Source organism: Podarcis raffonei, chromosome 1 (assembly GCF_027172205.1).
Source record: "Podarcis raffonei isolate rPodRaf1 chromosome 1, rPodRaf1.pri, whole genome shotgun sequence".
Taxonomy (NCBI): domain Eukaryota; kingdom Metazoa; phylum Chordata; class Lepidosauria; order Squamata; family Lacertidae; genus Podarcis; species Podarcis raffonei.
Genome location: NC_070602.1, coordinates 128,761,911 through 128,782,063, shown reverse-complemented (window position 1 = coordinate 128,782,063; position 20,153 = coordinate 128,761,911). Strand labels below are relative to the sequence as shown.

Sequence of the window (20,153 nt, the reverse complement as noted above, 5' to 3'; positions counted from 1 at the left end):
ACAGAATGCTGTGTGAGATAGCAAGTCTGCAGGCTTGAGTTTGCTGGCTGATACAACTGGCTGATGTAATCAGCCTGCAATACTTTCTATGGAAGCGCTGCGTCAGAACGACTCAGCAGTAATGTGCTGTCAGTTGATTGGCTGTCATCGGTTTAAAAGGGAAACCTGTCCAGCAGTAAGTGGGTGGTGTAGAGGAGTGTGGTCAGAGAGAGAGAGACTTAGAGGTCTTCCTATTTGCCTTAAGGTGCAGCCAGGTACTCTGTTTGACTGTATGAACTGCTTGTGTATTATAGCCGGTAGATATTTGTATATATAGGTAAAGGTAAAGGGACGCCTGACCATTAGGTCCAGTCGTGACCGACTCTGGGGTTGCGGTGCTCATCTCGCTTTATTGGTCTAGGGAGCCGGCGTACAGCTTCCGGGTCATGTGGCCAGCATGACTAAGCCGCTTCTGGCGAACCAGAGCAGTGCACGGAAATGCCGTTTACCTTCCCGCCGGAGCAGTACCTATTTATCTACTTGCACTTTGACTTGCTTTCGAACTGCTAGGTTGGCAGGAGCAGGGACCGAACAACAGGAGCTCACCCCATCGCGGGGATGCGAACCTCCGACCTTCTGATCAGCAAGTCCTAGGCTCTGACTTGTATATATAGCTCACAATAAATATACTGCATTGAAGAACCCGGAACTCTGAGCATTTCTTCTAAAGTGCCGTGGAGAATTCGCGACAGAGAGTCCTCCTATCGTTCCATTTCCCAAAAACATTTTCTTCAGATATTGCAATTACTGTAAATTATTATGAGGCGTACCAGATGAGACATTTGTTATCTTTTATCGAGGACAGGCAGGAAGGTCAGTGGGTCTAGTTGACTTAAAGATTTCCAGCCTCTAGCCCATCCATATGTGAAAAAAGTATATTAAATCTAGTTTAACTCACCAACACACTATCATACGGGCAGACTTTTAGGTGTGGAAAAGGCAAAAGGGAAGCATTAGAATCGAGACTCACACCACTTATTTCCCTGCAGAGTCAGGCCAAGTTTTACAATAAAGTTAGGCAGTTTTAAGCAACATCATCTGTTTTGACTGTGACATTTCTACACTGCAGCACAACCTCTGTGGTGTGATACATGGCAAATACAGCTGAAAGACATGGATGAAAATATGGGAAATACTTTCATACAAATCCACCTCTACTAGTATTTTAGAATTAATGTTGAAAACCATGCAAAAATGGTACCTTAACCCCAGTAAAATTATTATGTATTCATAAGGTAACCTGATGATGGGATAGAGGTAGCTATAAACTTATCTGGTGGATGTGTCCCAAGTTGTCAGTGTTCTGGGATCATATATTTGGAGAAATAATCAAAATCACCCACCGATCTGTTTAAGAAGACTCCTGGATTTGCTTTGCTATATTTGTTCATGAATGACAATACTGAGCTGACAGATAAAGCTTTGATTAGCTATCTGTAGTAGCATGGATGACAGTAGCCGCATTTCAGAAGGTTCTGAAAGCAGCTACTCTGATATTATGGTACAAGAGGGTATGGCAGACAGCTTTAATAGAAATACTTTCCTGTAAACTGTGTTTAGCCACAGGAAATAATAATAATAATAATAATAATAATAATAATAATAATAATAATAATAATAATATTATTATTATTATTATTATTATTATTATTATTTATTTGTACCCCGCCCATCTGGCTGGGTTTCCCCAGCCACTCTGGGCGGCTTCCACAGACACCAAAAATACACTAAAATGTCACACATTAAAAACTTCCCTGAACAGGGCTACCTTCAGATGTCTTCTGAATGTCAGGTAGTTGTTTATCGCTTTGACATCTGATGGGAGGGCGTTCCACAGGGTGGGCGCCACTACCGAGAAGGCCCTCTGCCTGGTTCCCTGTAGCTTTGCTTCTCACAATGAGGGAACCGCCAGAAGGCCCTCGGCGCTGGACCTCAGCGTCCGGGCAGAATGATGGGGGTGGAGACGCTCCTTTAGGTATACTGGGCTAAGGCCATTTAGGGTTTTAAAGGTCAACACCAACACTTTGAATTGTGCTCAGTAACGTAAACACGGAGACACATATGTTACCTATCCAAATGTTTCAGAAACAAAAGGGAAGTCCCTCAGGTATACTCCAATTTATGGTTGTTATGAAACTTCATTTTTTTCTGAAGCTTTTGTTTTTATTTCTGTGCTGGAAGTGACTTCTGCATGGGCCAGAATTGGATGTCTCTTTTGGTACCATTCTTGGTAGTTTTGATTTGAATTTTGCACCATCTTGCTTTTCTTCTATATATGGCTAAACACATGTTTCCGAAACCTATGAAATAACAATTAATTATATATATTTTAAAAGATGTTACAATTACAGTAATTTTTATCACAAAGGCAAAATACAAGCTTCAGCATAACACAACTATCCTCAAGCAGCTATTCTTCAAGCAGTGCAGGGAGGCTGCAGGATACCCTTCTAAATTTTCCACAGTAGCTTTCTGGAGAATGGTGGAAAATTAAAGCGGAAGTTAGACCAAGCCAACAAGTTTTCACAGGCCAGATTTGTTTTTCAAAATGAAAATGGCCCAGGGCAGGAACCAGCAGGGAGTAATATTAGATGTATAGGTAAAGGTAAAGGTACCCCTGCCCGTACGGGCCAGTCTTGCCAGACTCTAGGGTTGTGCGCCCATCTCACTCAAGAGGCCGGGGGCCAGCGCTGTCCGGAGACACTTCCGGGTCACGTGGCCAGTGTGACATTGCTGCTCTGGCGAGCCAGAGCCGCACACGGAAACGCCGTTTACCTTCCCGCTAGTAAGCAGTCCCTATTTATCTACTTGCACCCAGGGGTGCTTTCGAAGTGCTAGGTTGGGAGGTGCTGGGACCGAGCAGCGGGAGCACACCCCGCCGCGGGGATTCGAACCGCCGACCTTTCGATCGGCAAGCCTAGGCGCTGAGGCTTTTACCCACAGCGCCACCCTCACATCAAACTCTGTTTGACAGGGGAGGGACTTCCTGTGGTGTCATAGTGATGCAACCATCATGGGGTGGGACTTCCTGTGATGTCACATGATGTCAGCTGTCAAGCAGAGTTTGATATGTGGTATACACCTCATGTCAGGTTCTGGTTTGTGAGCCAAATCAGGACTTTGTTGTACTTTGCTCATAATCAAGTTCACCGTTGTGAATGAACGTCGTTTGTGAACGCATAAGCACGCTCAGAGAAATAGGACAGCCCTGGTGTCTTAGGGCTGTTCTTTCTTCCCCATGTGTTTGACCCAAAGTTCGGGAAGCACTGCTTTAATATAATAATATTGGTCAAGTTGGGGTGTTGTCCAGGGAAACATGCCCCGGAAAGTTTATGCACAAAACATTTGAATACAGTGGTACCTCGGATTACATACGCTTCAGGTTACAGACTCCGCTAACCCAGAAATAGTACATCGGGTTAAGAACTTTGCTTCAGGATGAGAACAGAAATCGTGTGGCAGCAGCAGGAGGCCCCATTAGCTAAAGTGGTGCTTCAGGTTAAGAACAGTTTCAGGTTAAGAACAGACCTCCAGAACGAATTAAGTACTTAACCCGAGGTACCAGTGTACAGAGCAACAAACCTTTGTGCAGTTTGTTTCACACAGCCTTCCTGTCACAGCAGCTTTTACTCGTCTTCAGCAAAACTTGACACGCTATGCATAAATTGCAGGACTGGAAGAAGTGCGGTCTAACCTGTAGAATCGTAGAATCCTGACGAACATGCTAATTTTAGATTGTGTGTGCATTATGCATTATATGCAGAGACAAAATGAACACCATATAAAAATAAGTTTACATAAATTGTTAACAATGTTTCGAGAAGACATTAAATCCTGTCCCCTTTCTCTTCCATTAATCTGTGCTGGAGCAAAGAGTGGAAGTAACAGAAAAAATATTTCAAATGGCTTCTTAGTACATTGCTTTATAAAATTGCTGATTCAAGCGGTAGCAGGATAGGAACACATGCTAATGTAAGAAACAGGGAATCCAGCCACAGCAGCTCCTGCGTTTGCTAGAGAATTACAAGTACATTTGAAGAAGCCTCTTAATACTTTGAGTCATCAGCAGACATTGATCTCGTTCAGTCGTAATGGCAAACTATGGTTTAGTGTTACATGCATAAGCCTCTGCTCATACCTCACATATATTTTATTTTATTTTTCAAATAATTTTTTATTGTTTTCAACATGTAATTCTTTCCCCAACAATCCTTATTGTCACATTATAATCCCTTTGACTCTGCCGAGTCCTGACTTCCCTCCCTCCCAACCGCTGGTATATACATCACATACTTTTTGAGTATATTATTGTCATAACTTTACTGTTTTACATTGGAGGTGTTATTCCAGTCCTGCTAGTGTGTTAATATCTTTGTTGTTCTCCTTTATATATTCAATAAATTTATTCCAATTGTTATTGTATCTCTGGTCCTCTTGTATACCTCACCTATATTTTAAATTAACCATGGTTTATCCTTATGTCAGTGCTTGAAATCATCGTTCATTTTTATTAACTGTGATTTAGGACAGCTTTCCCCCAACCTGGTGCCCTCCAGATTTTTTGATTTATTTATTTATTTTTTTGGCTACAGCTCCCATCAGCCTTAGCCATGCCACTGGGGCTGATGGAGTCAGAATCCAACAACTTCTGGAGAGCACCAGTTTGGCAAAGGCAGGTATAAGGAGACAAACCAATATTATCTGCCATGGTTTCAAATGGAGTGGTTACCTGGGAATCACATGCATTCTGTCGAGTGTCCCATGGCAAGTTATAAATGTAGGAAACTTGCTATGTGGAGGCCTGCCCTTGAGGTTGACTCAATGTATTGGTCATGACTTATCAAGTCCTGAATGACCTGGGACTTTAAAAGCTTGAATGCCTCTCTAAATATAGTCCTGCCTGGGTGTGTTAAGATCAGCTAGGGAGGCGCAGTCTTGCATTCTGACATCGGGTGTCAAACATCATGCAGTGATCTGAGAGGGTCTTCTCCATGATATCCGAGTTGTGAAACTCCTCTGCAGTCTGTCAACTCTCGCTCTCTCTTTCCCATTTACATGCCAGGAGAAAGCATGACTAAATCACTCCGGCCTTTGGAAAGTTTTAATGTTCAGCTAGAATTTGTAGGCATTTGCATTTTGATGATTGATTGAAATATGAATTTTATTCTGCACTTAATGTGTTGTAGATTGGCGTTTCGAAGTGTAATTTCACTGTTCTTTGTCCTGAGGTCTTTGCAGGGGAAGGTGGGCTATTAATATGTCAATAAATAAATAACATTTGGGTTCAGCCATAACAAGTAACTGCCAATAACTTAAAATGGAAGCAAAAGCTTGTGTCATTGTGGCCCTGGCAAGGGGCAGGGAGGGAGGTCAAGAGCCCAAATTTTATTCACATTAATAAGGCAATTGGCTCAGTTTAGATAGCATGTCCACCCACAGTTGAGAATGCTGAATTGACAGGTCATGCTTTGAGATCAGCCAGCAAACCAGAATCAGAAATGATGGCTACAAAAAGGTTTTCAAACCATGGTGTGTGCTAACGTATGGTTTTCATTGCGTCTGAGTTGACAAACCATAGTTGTAGCTGTACCGCTGGAGGTTGCTGCTGCCTCGTAAAAAAATGGGAGTGACAAGGAGATGGAAAGTGAAAGCAGATGTGGGTTCTGAGCTATTTCAGTTAATGATTATTCCTTCCCGGTATACTTTGGGGGTGCAAAATATTTTAACATTCCTTTATGTTGTCACCCCTACAATATTCCCATTAGTAAATTGGAGAACTGAGTTGGAGAGACTTGTGCACCCTATTGTGCATCGCAGTTCAGATATACCGTATTTTTCGCTCTATAAGACGCACTTTTCCCTTCCTAAAAAGCAAGGGGAAGTGTGTGTGCATCTTATGGAGTGAATGCAGGCTCCATGGCTTCAGCGATCGCTCTTGCTCTCCTGGCTTCGCTTCACTGGAGAGGCGCAGCACAGCTTTCCCTCTGCGCAGCGCCCCTTCAGCTAAGCGGGAGGAGAAATGGAAGGGGCTTCGTTTCTCCTGCTGCTTTGCTGAAGGGGCGCTGCGCAGAGAGGGAGAGAATTTATTTTTTTCTTGTTCTCCTCCTCTAAAACTAGGTGTGTCTTATGGTCGGGTGCGTCTTATGGAGCGAAAAATACAGTAGCTATCTTGGGCCCAAGTCCTAAGATGGTCCAGAATGAACAATGGCTGCTTTCACTTCATCCAATATTATTCTTGATTCTTTTTCTTATTTTTTATGGATACAGAATGTCTTTGGATACTGTAGGATACAGAACGTCTTTTTCTGTTGCCCCATGTTATGTACAAATTGACGGCATCTCTTCTGGACTGCAAAAAGAATGGCAAAACAAGGAAAACAAGCACTCTTTTGTTCTATGTATATATTTTATGTTAATAATAGTGGTAAGATTAATGTGGTTCCCCTTGAGCCTCAGCGTTTTTTCTTTGTTGATTTTGGCATGCTGGCGCCTCATTTGTTCTCTGATTATCATTTTGAGAAACATTGTCAGTAACTGGGTTGAATAATTGATCGTCATCTCTAATTATGCTGTTCTCCACAGGTGCCTGGAAAAACTCCAGATGGGACTTCGCACCATCTCCAGTTTGAGGGAAGAGAAAGACAATATGCCTCCTTACCCAGGTAACTTCTGTTTTAGATTTACATACTCTCACTCTCTTGTATATACGTAGATGTATAAGCACACACAGGCACACTGCTTCTGCAGGCGGGTTTTCTGCTATTGTCACACTGTTTAGCAAAATCTGCATCAAACAGACATCTGGCAACGAAATGAGAGATTATGCTGCAATTTTGTCGTGCTGCCCTTCTCCTGATGATTTAGTGCCATCTTTATAGCTGTGTTAATAATTTAGCCAGCCAATTTGGAGGGGGGGGGGAGGAAGAGTAAAGTCTCTCTCAATGAACATGTCAGCAAGAGTCATGATCTGCCGAAGAAGAATATGACATAGAGGGAGCTTATTCCACAAGAGTTGTAGCAGGTCTTAGCAGAGCCTGAAACAGAATTTACAATGGAAAAAAACCATAGCTAGCAATGACAGAATTGTGCTGTGAAACGTTCAGCAGTGCAGCAGTTTGTGGCTTCAGAGGTGAGTGAAAAGGACTTGGTTTCTGGTTTCTTTCTCCCAATACACTAAGGCTGCAATCCTTTACACACTTACCGTATTTTTTGCTTTATAAGACTCACTTTTTCCCTCCTAAAAAGTAAGGGGAAATGTGTGTGCGTCTTATGGAGTGAATGCAGGCTCCGCAGCTATCCCAGAAGCCAGAACAGCAAGAGGGATTTCTGCTGTCACTGCGCAGCGATCCCTCTTGCTGTTCTGGCTTCTGAGATTCAGAATATATTTTTTCCTTGTTTTCCTCCTCCAAAAACTAGGTGTGCCTTGTGGTTTGGTGCGTCTTATAGAGCGAAAAATACGGCACTTTCCATGGAAAAGCGTGCCTTGGTTTTGGGATGCTTTGGCTTTGGAACGGACTTCCAGAACGGATCAAGTTTGAGAACCAAGGTACCACTGTACTGGACCCAGCTTCCATCATGAGTTATGGGGCAGGTAGTTTGGGAAACCTTATAACTGAGATGTTGATCCCTGTGTTGAATATAATGTGCAAGCTGTCTCTAAGAACTCCTCTGCTCCTAGCCTCAACTCCTTTGGCAAGGGCGCTCCCTATATGACAACCCCAGCTTACACACTGAGTTGTATTAACTGCGGCTGGGTGAGAAATTTGCCAAAGAGACACTTCTTCTTCTTCTTGTTTAGTCATTTAGTCGTGTCTGACTCTTCGTGACCCCATGGACCAGAGCACACCAGGCACTCCTGTCTTCCACTGCCTCCTGCAGTTTGGTCAAACTCATGCCTGGGAATAAGTCCCACAGAACTTAATAGGACAAACATCTGAGCACAGGATTGTGCTGTAACTCTGCTCTATGACTAAAGAACATTGGAAGTGAGGAGAATTGCTAGAACTTCTCTTGATTATGGGCTGTGTGTAGTAAACCTGTGATCTTCAGGTGAAGGGCAGTATAGAAATTTAATTAAGAAGAAGAAGAGTTGCATTCCTAATCAAAACTCTGCTCCTTTATTTTTAGAAGGTTACACAACCACTCCGTTCCTTCTCAGATTTGAAAAATCAGAACCAAAGATGCCCTAGGCACAGTGTGTGTTACTCATCACCAAGCACCTGTTGGGCAGTACCTGCGACTTTCACACCTGTGGCGTTGCTTCTCCTTTCCCTACATACGCCCTGGAGAGCTACAGAACCGTGAAAATCAGGTTTGACCAGAGTGGTGCATGCTCTGGTTATCTCCCGCTTGGACTACTGCAATGCGCTCTACGTGGGGCTACCTTTGAAAGTGACTCGGAAACTACAACTAATCCAGAATGCGGCAGCTAGACTGGTGACTGGGGGCGGGCGCCAAGACCATATAACACCGGTCTTGAAAGACCTACATTGACTCCCAGTACGTTTCCGAGCACAATTCAAAGTGTTGGTGCAGACCTTTAAAGCCCTAAATGGCCTCGGTCCAGTATACCTGAAGGAGCGTCTCCACCCCCATCATTCTGCCCGGACGCTGAGGTCCAGCGCTGAGGGCCTTCTGGCGGTTCCCTCATTGCGAGAAGCAAAGCTACAGGGAACCAGGCAGAGGGCCTTCTCGGTAGTGGCGCCCGCCCTGTGGAACGCCCTTCCAGCAGATGTCGAAGCTATAAACAACTACCTGACATTCAGAAGACATCTTAAGGGAAGTTTTTAACGTGTGATATTTTACTGTATTTTTGGTTTTTATGGAAGCCGCCCAGAGTGGCTGGGGAGGCCCAGCCAGATGGGCGGGGTATAAATAATAAATTATTATTATTATTATTATTATCACAGTGACACACACCACATTGATGTGTGTGTCCTCTAAGCAGTAACAGCTCCACAGTACACCCTCCAAGTATCTGTAAACTTCCTGCGTAGTTAACTCCATATCCATGGTCATGCAGAGAGCAAGTCAGCAGCCAGTTGTTCTCCTCCCTCCCCTCCCTGCTACTGGCTTCTTGAGCTCACTGTGGCAAGGCAAGGACTGGTGAGCAGAGTTTGACCGAGCCCAGGTCAAATTCCAGGAAGGCAGGTCCACAAACATGAATATGGATGGTGAGTTCAGGTTCCAGGATGGCTAGCAAGGGGCAAGTTCCACAAACAAGGTAACAAGTGGAGGTCAGGTCTCGGAAAAGGGCAAGCAAGGATGTGGTTAGCACCACGGACAGCTCCCAGTGGGCCTGGAAACCAGAAAAGCCTTACTTGAATGCTGCTTAACAGCTAGCAATCTCTGAGGGAACGTTGAGTAGGTTTCCAGTTTCCTCTAGGTAGCCAGTGGCGTCCCGTGATGAATGAGGTCCCCACCTTAAAAGGGACCTGCTTCCTCCAGGAGCCTTTGCTTGTGACGACACAGAAGTGACCGCAGCGTTGGAAGCAGAGTCTGAAGGCAGTAATGTTTTCTCTTCAGACTGTATCACATGCTTTGAAATTCTAGCCACTTGATGAGCAAACCATGGTTTGTCTGAGTCAGGGAAAAAGAAACATTTCCATTTGACGTGTAACTCTCTCCTCAGGCAGGCTTGGCACAAACTTGGTCACCATTTTGGAACCAAGAAAATACCTTTTCCTTCTCCCAGGCATTTGGGATTGGATGTTTTTATTCCAGTTGTGGTTTCAATATGTATTTTCATTGTGGTGTTTTTCTTCTGGTTGTAAATCACTTTGGGACTTTTGGTAGTGGAAAGCAATAATAATAATAATTTATTTATACCCCACCCATCTGGCTGAGTTTCCCCAGCCACTCTGGGCAGCTCCCAGTCAAGTATTAAAAACAATACAGTGTTAAATATTAAAAACTTCCCTAATCAGGGCTTCCTTCAGATGTCTTTTAAAGATAGGATAGCTACTTATTTCCTTCACATCTGAAGGGAGGGTGTTCCACAGGGTGGGTGCCACTACCGAGAAGGCCCTCTGTCTGGTTCCCTGTAACCTTACTTCTCGCAATGAGGGAACCACCAGAAGGCCCTTGGCACTGGATCTCAGTGTCTGGGCTGAACGATGGGGGTGGAGATGCTCCTTCAGGTATACAGGACCGAGGCCATTTAGGGCTTTAAAGGTCAGCACCAACACTTTGAATTGTGCTCGGAAACGTACTGGGAGCCAATGTAGATCTCTCAGAACCAGTGTTATGTGGTCCCAGCAGCCACTCCCAGTCACCAGTCTAGCTGCCGTATTCTGGATTAATTGCAGTTTCCGGGTCACCTTCAAAGGTAGCCCCACGTTGAGCGCGTTGCAGTAGTCCAAGCAGGAGATAACTAGAGCATGCACCACTCTGGCGAGACAGGTAGGGTCTTAGCCTGTGTACCAGGTGGAGCTGGTATTAAATATCCTTAATAAACCTGACTCAGTCAGTGAAGCATGAGACTCTTAATCTCAGAGACATGGGTTTGAGCCCCATGTTGGGCAAAACATTCCTGTATTGCAGGCGGTTGGCCTATATGGTCCTTGTTGTCCCTTCCAACTCTACAAATCTTTGATTCTATTATTCTGTTTGATGGGCACCTGCCATGGATGCTTGAGTAGTGATTCCTGTATTGGAAGGGGTTGAACTAAATGACTCTTGGCTTCCCTGGCAGCTCTGCAGTTCGATGATTCTATGTAACCGGTGCCTTTCTCTTAGTACACGGACAGCCAGCATGGTGCCTGCCAGATGTTATTGGACTACAACTCCCATCATCCTTGACAATTCGCTAAACTTGCTGGGGCTACAATTGGAGTTGTGGCCCATATCTACATGACACCACGTCGGCTTTTCCTGTCTTACTACTTCAGAAGTTCAGGATCCTTCTTACCTTGAGAAGGATAGGTTCTGGTTGAAGATGCTTAGCTGGCTCCCTTGAGCAGTCCTACAAAACTGTTCAAAGATCTGGCGTCTGCTAAATGGCAGTGTGCCTCCACACTTCTCCCTATTTTTCTGGCCACTCATGTTTTTACTCAAGTAATCCTGCCAGTATATTTTTACAAGAAAGTGTTGTTCTCTTAAAGAGATTGGGTGCTACTCAACTGTGCTTTGCTCAGAGTGGGTGCACTAAAATCAATGGCTCTAATGGAGCAATTTTCATCCATTTTAGTGGGTCTACTTTGAATAAAACTTAGTTGAATGCCACTCACTGTGTTTATGCCATGCTTTCACTGATGCGGTATAACAGGGCAGGATCCCAATAAAGGGAATTGGCATCTTAATTTCACTCCCCCTAGGATTTTGAATAGTGAGCAATCTGGGACAGGGGCACCTTTCAGAAGTAATGCAAAAATGCTCTAAATCTAAGAGGTAGCCATCTACGTACAGCATTATTTTAGTTCTGTTTTGCATTATGTTTCCTAAAGGCTGTGGCTTATATTAAACAGTATTAAGAATATCAGATAGGATTTATTGGGTCTCTCCTGTAAGAAAAGTTTTCCCAGGCTTTAACTTTCTTTGACTATACACTAAGAACTGTTAATAATGTTCTCCAGTTTAAAGGGGATTTTTACATTTCAGACTATCTCTTTAATTCACATCTGTGACTAATATGGGCCGTAATTTGCTAACTTAGTATCAGAGGAGCTATCTTCCTTAAAAGTTTAGTTTGGCTCCCCACTGTTTTCCTGCATGCCTCAGGTAATGAGATATTTTCAAGATCCGTTTTTAATCTTCGGAAATTCTTCTCCGCTACTGTCCATTTGCGTTGCGAGTCCCACTGGCAGGTTATATATTGCAGAAAGTTACTAAAGTTTCCATAAAGGAGCAGCTTAAAAGGCTGAGCCAAACATACCCCTCCGCCCAGGTCTGTCCTTCCGTCCTTTGATTGCATCCTTCCATTCATTTCCTCTCACTAACAGATCTATTCCATTCCTTCTGCGCCTTCAACTTCAAGTCATTTCTAGGCCTGCAGCCACTGCTGTCTTCCATCTCATCTCTGAATCCCCTCTATTTCTTTTACATCTGCTCTGTAATAGATCATCAGAACTGAATATAGTACCCAGCTGTGCATGTACTATTGATTTATATTACATAGGAGCTTTTTCAATATCATTTTCCATTCAGTTCTCCTCCACCTCAACATCTTGTTTACTACTTTGACTGCAGCTTCTGCAGGGCGTTTAGCAGATTTACATTGTTCACACGAACACAAAGATCTCCTTTCCTGATCGATTCTAAGTCTAAAGCAAGCCATTAATCTTACTCTCTGCTTTTCCAAACTTCAGTTTTAATCTCTGTTCTGGATATGTATTTGGAAAGGGTTTAAGAAGCAATCAAGATGTCCCATAGCCTTTGCGTTTCTGAGGGTAAAAGGGGTTTCATTTCTGCTGGAAGAATAGAGGCTGGTACATTTGTGGCAGCCTCTAGTTTAAGTAAGAATATCTGGAATGCCGTCCTTTAAATAACATGAGCAAATTTAGATTATTATTTCTGAATATTGATATTTCAGCTGGTACAAGATGTGAGGTTTTTTATTTGATTTGATTTTTATTTGAGAATTGTGTGGCAACAGGCAAATATTTCAGAATAAATGCACAGCAGTTGAGTTACTGGACGCGGGTGGCGCTGTGGGTTAAACCACAGAGCCTAGGACTTGCCAATCAGAAGGTCGGCAGTTCGATTCCCCGCGACGGGATGAGCTCCCGTTGCTCGGTCCCAGCTCCTGCCCACCTAACAGTTTGAAAGCACGTCAAAGTGCAAGTAGATAAAGGGAAACGGCATTTCCGTGCACTGCTCTGGTTTGCCAGAAGCGGCTTAGTCATGCTGGCCACATGACCCGGAAGCTGAACGCCGGCTCCCTCGGCCAGTAAAGCGAGATGAGCGCCGCAACCCTAGAGTCGGTCACGACTGGACCTGATGGTCAGGGGTCCCTTTACCTTTACCTTTAGTTGAGTTTCTCCTGCTCCTCCCTTGAAATGGCTTAGCAAATAAGGGGAGGAGAGGGAGGAAAGGCATGTTGTGTGAGGAAGAAGCCTCATTCTAATCATACATTCCCCAGTTAGCACTACCTTGAATTCCACCCCAATGGTTTGCTTTAGATTTACCTGCCAAGGATGGGAAGAGGCAGGCGAAGCCTCACTTGTCCACTCACCAGGAATGCTTGGCAGATACCAGATGAGAGTGAATCTGACGGTGTTGGGCTTTGGCTTGATACCGATGACCCTCAAGTCTGAGTATCAATTACTCGGTTTGGTGGGGCTCTGAAAACTTAGGGTATTTGCTGAAAAACACTGCTATTGGACTATTGGCTAACCTTGGCAAGAGCTTGGAGTGAATCAGACAACGTTGGGTTTGGGGGTGATACCTATGACCTTCAGTTTCAGTTTAAATTACAGTGGTACCTCTGGTTACGTACTTAATTCGTTCCAGAGGTCCATTCTTAACCTGAAACTGTTCTTAACCTGAAGCACCACTTTAGCTAATGGGGCGTCCCGCTGCCACCGCCGTGCAATTTCTGTTCTCATCCTGAAGCAAAGTTCTTAACCCGAGGTACTATTTCTGGGTTAGCGGAGTCTGTAACCTGAAGCGTATGTAACCTGAAGCGTGTGTAACCCGAGGTGCCACTGTACTCAGTTGGGGGGGGGCTGAAAATTGTGGAGTTTTCGCTGCAAAACTTTGGAACTGGTTTGAAGTGATTTGGACATTGTTGGGTTTTGGGGTGTTAACTACGAACCCTAGTTTGATGACTGCAAAACTTCGGCACGAGTTCGGAGGGAATCACAGATTTTGCCATTCATTAGCATCCAGGGACTGTCAGGAATGCAGGTTCATCCACAGGTCAGGAAATGAAGACATGAATGGCAATCAGCTTTTGTTCACAACACAGTGGTATCTCGGGTTACAGACGCTTCAGGTTACAGACTCCGCTAACCCAGAAATATTACCTCGGGTTAAGAACTTTGCTTCAGGTTGAGAACAGAAATTGTGCTCCGGCGGCGCAGCAACAGCAGGAGGCACCATTAACTAAAGTGGTGCTTCAGGTTAAGTACAGTTTCAGGTTAAGAACGGACCTCCGGAACGAATTAAGTACTTAACCCGAGGTACCGCTGTAGTAAAAATACAACGGAGTTTATCTAGGCCAGTCTGCCCTAGTTGAAGATGTTGCTGGAGCTGGCGTTTGGTCCCTGTGTCCATCTGTAGCCCTCTCCTTCTGGACTCCTCCCAAGCAGCCATAGACTCTGTCGAGGGAGAGGGATCCCCCCAGTGCCGGATTTATGTATAAGCCAAACAAGCTATAGCTTAGGGCCCCACTTTCTTGAGGGCCCCCCAAAAAATTAAATGAAAAAAACCTGTATTAATTGTATTTCGGTTCAACAATTACTTTGATAAAATACATATTTTGTTATGGGCAAATGGCTTTAGATACCTATTAGGTCCATAAATTAGGGACGCGGGTGGCGCTGTGGGTTAAACCACAGAGCCTAGGACTTGCCAATCAGAAGGTCGGCGGTTCAGATCCCCACGACGGGGTGAGCTCCTGTTGCTCGGTCCCTGCTTCTGCCAACCTAGCAGTTCGAAAGCACATCAAAGTGCAAGTAGATAAATAGGTACCGCTCTGGTGGGAAGGTAAACAGCGTTTCCGTGTGCTGCTCTGGTTCGCCAGAAGTGGCTTAGTCATGCTGGCCACATGACCTGGAAGCTGTACGCCGGCCAATAAAGCGAGATGAGCGCCGCAACCCCAGAGTTGGTCATGACTGGACCTAATGGTCAGGGCTCCCTTTACCTTTACCTATGTCCATAAATTACCATAGGGCATATATTCAACACAAAAAAGCGACAATTTGTTGTTAACAAAGGACAGCTGCACATATAAAGGGCCCCATTACCTTCAGTAGCTTAGGGCCTCATCAGACCTAAATCTGGTCCTGGATCCTCCTCTGGGCAATGTGCAAAGCTCTTCATGATCTGGGTGTCAGTGTATGCCAAAGTATTCATTCACACGCTGACCCTTGGCATTCAGCCCTGTCCTGCTACTCTCACCTCCCAACTTTTCCCTTCCACAGACTGGTCCTCTGTGTCGCACCACCACTGACCTGGGTCTTAGTCCTCTCTGAGACTTAGCCCACAGCGCCCAGGACTCTTTGCCTTCCAGCCTGTTGGACACATAGTTAATAAGCCTGATGAAGGATTATCCTTAGCTAAGAAAGAGGCTAGTGGAGATATGCAGTCATACCCTATTAAAGTGGGTGGGAATGTAGTGAAGCCAAAATCCACTGGCAATGCCATTTGTGCAGCCTGTTGGTATTTCTATGCAAAGATAACAAGTATACCAGATGCGCGCCGTGACAGTTTGCAGCAACACTAATCAGCAAGATTGCTATCCCAGTTTGATACCAATGGTTGGGTGGCAGGGAGCAGGAAGGTGGGAGAAGCCTGCCTCTTCCTAAGCAAATAAACATGCTGATTAATTCAGTTAGCTGTTTTGCTTTGGAGTCTGCTTTTGAGGTTCTGGTTGTTAAATAACGTTGACTTTTTAAATAAGCATCAGTGTTAATGGAACATGACTCCTAAGGTGGCATGGGTTCTCTGTTATGAAAAGCTGCAAAGGAAAATAACCAAGAGTCAAATCATATCAAACGTGTCTTTTTTTATTTTATTTTTAAAAACCCTAATAAAAATTTACAGTCATAATTTGGCAACCTTGCATGGGAAACTTTCTGCTAAGTCAGACCTTCCCAAGGGCTCGGGAGTGATGGATACTTATTCTTATACCGGATTGTGTTATTTAATCTCCAGAAGGGAAGGGAAAGCGTAAAAGGCAAAGCCAAGGATTTGCAGGAAAGATAAGAGATCTTCACACTTGCTAGTTGCTCTAGGGCTCTAAGGTGACTAGAGCAATGTTACTCAGCAATGTTAAAGCTTCTCACTTAGGAAGAAAATACCATGATTCTTGCCAGACATGCAGGGCTTTTTTGGCACCGTGAATTTGACCATAAGGCAAGGTAATGTTAATATACCTGAAAATCTTCCCCCTTGCCCCTCCAAACTGTTTTCTGGTTCCATCTGTGACATGTAAATACGTTGAATGGTTTCCATTTAATGGACATTATCCATTGTCGCTCATACTCAAGAGTAGACCCATTGAAATCAATGGACTTCAGTTATTTAAGTTTTGATTTCACTGGGTGTACTTTGAGTATGACTGATGTTGAATATCACCCAGCCTTTATCTCTAGTTAAAATTAGCCTGCTTCCTGATTTTGGCTCCACTGCAGCCTCCTTCTATACAAGGGATAATTAGGAGCATTCCAAGTTAGAGAACTGTTGGTGCCTTTAGATGTGAAAAGTTTCTCCTTTTGGACCCAGAAATAGACTCTTAACCAGAAGTAGAGGTCAGTCACTGAGACCTTTAATGATCGGTATTAATATGATGTATCTCCTGCGCCTTGGCCACCTTTCTAGCAAGAAATGCTGATTCTTAAAAAATCAATGTTTCGATTCTTCTCAGCCCTTGTGTTGGTTCAAGAACAACATTTTGTACCATAAAGGACACTGGAAAGACTAAAGGGTGAGATCTCATTGTGAAAATAACTTCTGGAGCAGTGAAGAAAATGGATGAGGGGAGTTACTATGACGTTCCCATCTTCACAGGCTCATTAAAGTTTAAGATGGGCCTTATAAAGGACATCTAGACTTATCTCAGATAAATAGTTTGTCTTGCAGTAGCTCATGCCTTTGACATTCAGGACCTGCCATGGCTGCTTTAGTTTCCCCCGGCTACTAAATAAGTGAAATGTCCCAAGGGACCAGAGGCTTCCCTGCAGCATAATTTGTTACAGTAATTTAAGAGGAGCGAATCAAATAATAACTTGACAAAGAGGGGAGTCAACACTATTATACAACTGCTGTATTTGCATAAATTCGACATCCTTGCCAAACCTTGAAAGAATGCATTAATTCATGTCCATAATCACCCTGAGATTTCTTAGATTCATGTTCTTTCTTTTACACATTCACCCTTCCCATCCAGCCTCTCCCATGCCATTGTGCAAAATTAATCTGCTCAGTAGAAGGCATTTGTCTTCTGGAGTCACCTTACCATTTTGAATATTCCCCTTGAGGTTGAAGCAAGATGCAGAGTTTGCAATTACTTTTTTTTCTTGCAAGGTTACGTGCAGATGTAAGCTTGCGATAACAGCCACCAGTCTGAGTGTTTCATTGTCATCGCCAAACTGACGGATCTGTTATATATCTTCCTTAGCAATTTTTTGTTTGTTTGTTTGTTTGGCTTGATATATAACAGTGCATTAAATTTATATTTGCTCAGCTTCTTTTCACCCCAGTAAATGCTGGGTCCCCAGTTTGAAACCGATGCTTATTGACTTTGTGGGCTGTATCAAACTAAGATTATGGTTGCCAGATGTCCCTGCTTCCTGGGGACAGTCCTCGGATTTACAAATCTGTCCCCGGACAAAATCCATCCCCGGAATGTCCCCGGATTTCATTTAATGTCCCCGGATTTATATTTTAAGTGTTGTAGATTTATTAGTAGGGAATGAATGTTGCGTGATTGGTTCAACGGCACAAGACACATCATATGGGGACATCTGGTGAGGCAAAATGGCAGGCGCTATGGCAGCAAGCAACTCCTGAAGCCAACTGCACTACCAGGCTGGCTCCGGGCTGCTGAGACTGCTGCTACCACTGCCGCTGCCGAAGGGGAACCAGCACGTCAACTGGGGGAACCGCTGACCCCTCCATGACCCAAATTGAGCCGGGAGCGAGAGCGCCCAGCCACCCGGCCAACTGCCCAGAGGCGCTCCAGGGCCAGTAAAACCCCGGAGCTGATGCAAGGAGAAGGAGAAGAAGGAAGAGAGAGAAAAAGGAAGGAGAAAAAAGAGGGGAGCCCCGCTGTTGTCGTGCTGCTGCCGCCGCCGCCGAGGCTGAGGAAGAGAGGTAGCAGAGCACCGGGAGGGCAGGGACATGTGGCCGAGCCCAGGCCCAACCCAAGCCTACTCCATGGTGGATAGCGTTCCAAGAGATCAGCCTGGGGCCCAGAGGAAGGCCACGTGAGAGAGGAGACCACAGAAGAGAAGATATTACTTCTTAATTTTATTTAAAAATATTTGTTTGAAATAACTTTTTTTTTCTCTTTTCAAAAAAAAAAAGTGTCCCCGGATTCTTTGGGAAAAAATCTGGTAACCTTAAATTAAGTTGTTCTGCTACTGCAAGTACTAAGTACTTTGAGCTGTGTGGCAGAACTTCCTCTCCCTCTCTCCATGTGCCTCCCATATACCTCCTAAATGTGTTGTGGGTTTTCCCCTAGCCCTCCAGATCAGATTTAGGGGGAGGCAGGGAGAGGGAGGGGAAGTTGTGCTACGCAGCCAAAAGTACTTGGCACCAGTGAAATTGTTGACAGTCCAGATCCGAGTTTCTCTGTTTAATTGAAGGCAGATTCCTGTAAGAGTGACATCTAAGACACTTCTGACCAACATCTGGGCCAGGGCTAGCTGTGACTGGCTGAAGGGAATGCTTGCCAGACGTTTGCCCTCACCCTCTGCTTGTTGGGAAACGTCTCAGTGGAAGAGCTTGTGCTTTGCATGCAAAAACTCCCAGGTTCCGCCCCTGAAGTCTCTCAGTCGGACTGGAGAATGCTGCTATCAGAAACTCTGGAGAGGCAGTCCCAGCCAGTGAAGACGATACGGAGCTGTAACCTGACTTGATAAAAAGCAGCTTCCTATTATTTTCCTATACTCACATAATGGGGAACATCTGCACAGTTCATGGGACTGAGCTGTCATCATTAAATCACATTCTTAACCAAGTCATTTCAACAGTGCTATGAGAAGGTGTTGCAGTCCAACCACAGCTTTCCATGTCATCGTTTTTCCACATAGGTCAAATTTACAAGCTCAAAGACAGTTTGATTTTGCTTACACTAGGATGTTTCATTCATCATATTGGGCATACCACACTGTTTCTTTTGTGTGTATGTGTGCCTTTTTTGTTGAGCCTTTGTCTCTTAAACTGAGTGCAAGGGATGGAAGCCAACATCCGTATTATGTTCCATCTGCTTGCAAAAACTTGGTCCAGGATGGAAAGAACAGCAATTGCTGTTGAAAGGAATGTAAAGATCTAGGGCCAGAACTGTGGCAGAGTTGCTAAGCAAGCTAGAAGGAACTGGAAGCAATCTAGATCAGTTTTAGAGATGTGGTCATGGGTTAGGACACCAGAGGTGGCTGTTGGTGCTGGTGAAGGAAGAAGCAAGGAGCCCAGCAGTAGGGATGAGCCAGAGAGACAATGCCAGACAGAGTTGACTTCTGCTGAGTTTTGCAAGGGCAACAGTGAGGCGGAAGAGGAAGAGGCCAACAGCCAGAGCCACCCTATGGACTGGTTAGTAGGGTGAAATGCAGTCACCCTACTATCCTACGATCCTACGATCAGTCATGGTTTGTGAGCTACCCCTAGGTAAAGATAAAGGGACCCCTGACCATTAGGTCCAGTCGCGGACGACTCTGGGGTTGCGGCGCTCATCTCGTTTTATTGGCCAAGGGAGCCGGCGTACAGCTTCCAGGTCATGTGGCCAGCATGACCAAGCCGCTTCTGGCGAACCAGAGCAGCGCACGGAAACGCCGTTTACCTTCCCGCCAGAGTGGTACCTATTTATCTACTTGTACTTTGATGTGCTTTTGAACTGCTAGGTTGGCAAGAGCAGGGACCGAGCAACAGGAGCTCACCCCGTCGTGGGGATTCAAACTGCCAACCTTCTGATCAGCAAGTCCTAGGCTCTGTGGTTTAACCCACAGCGCCACCCGCGTCCCTGTGAGCTACCCCTACCTAACCCCAAATTACTTTGAGGTGAAGAAGGGAGCCTCTCCACTGTGGAGCAATTTGATGCCCTCTGTGATGGGATGAAAGTTGTGAGCGAGCATTTAGTACAAGTGGCTGAGCACAAAACTGACAGGAATGCAGGACCTAAGTGAGGCCGAAAGACACTCTGGGTTTCCTCATATGTGCACCCCTTTTCATAAGATCCATCTTGCACAGCTTCCCATTTTTCTCTCCACAAACTGGACGTGACATTAATTGTGTGA

The 20,153-nt window shown here is 44.7% G+C and overlaps 1 protein-coding gene and 1 long non-coding RNA gene across 4 annotated transcripts in view; one reads left to right on the top strand and one right to left on the bottom strand.

Moving 5' to 3' along the window:
* The window catches only part of PARD3B (par-3 family cell polarity regulator beta), a 617,714-nt gene that overhangs the window by 557,022 nt on the left and 40,539 nt on the right, over positions 1 to 20,153 (top strand). For all 3 annotated transcript variants that reach the window (XM_053366051.1, XM_053366062.1, XM_053366043.1), the window contains one exon: positions 6,622 to 6,701. In XM_053366051.1, the coding sequence (XP_053222026.1) occupies positions 6,622 to 6,701 (80 nt within the window). The remainder of the gene's footprint in view (positions 1 to 6,621; positions 6,702 to 20,153) is intronic.
* Positions 8,134 to 9,333, bottom strand: LOC128402259 (uncharacterized). The gene is made up of 2 exons (XR_008327661.1): positions 8,953 to 9,333; positions 8,134 to 8,371 (listed from the first exon to the last, which is right to left on the bottom strand). It is a non-coding gene; the product is annotated as an uncharacterized LOC128402259 (long non-coding RNA).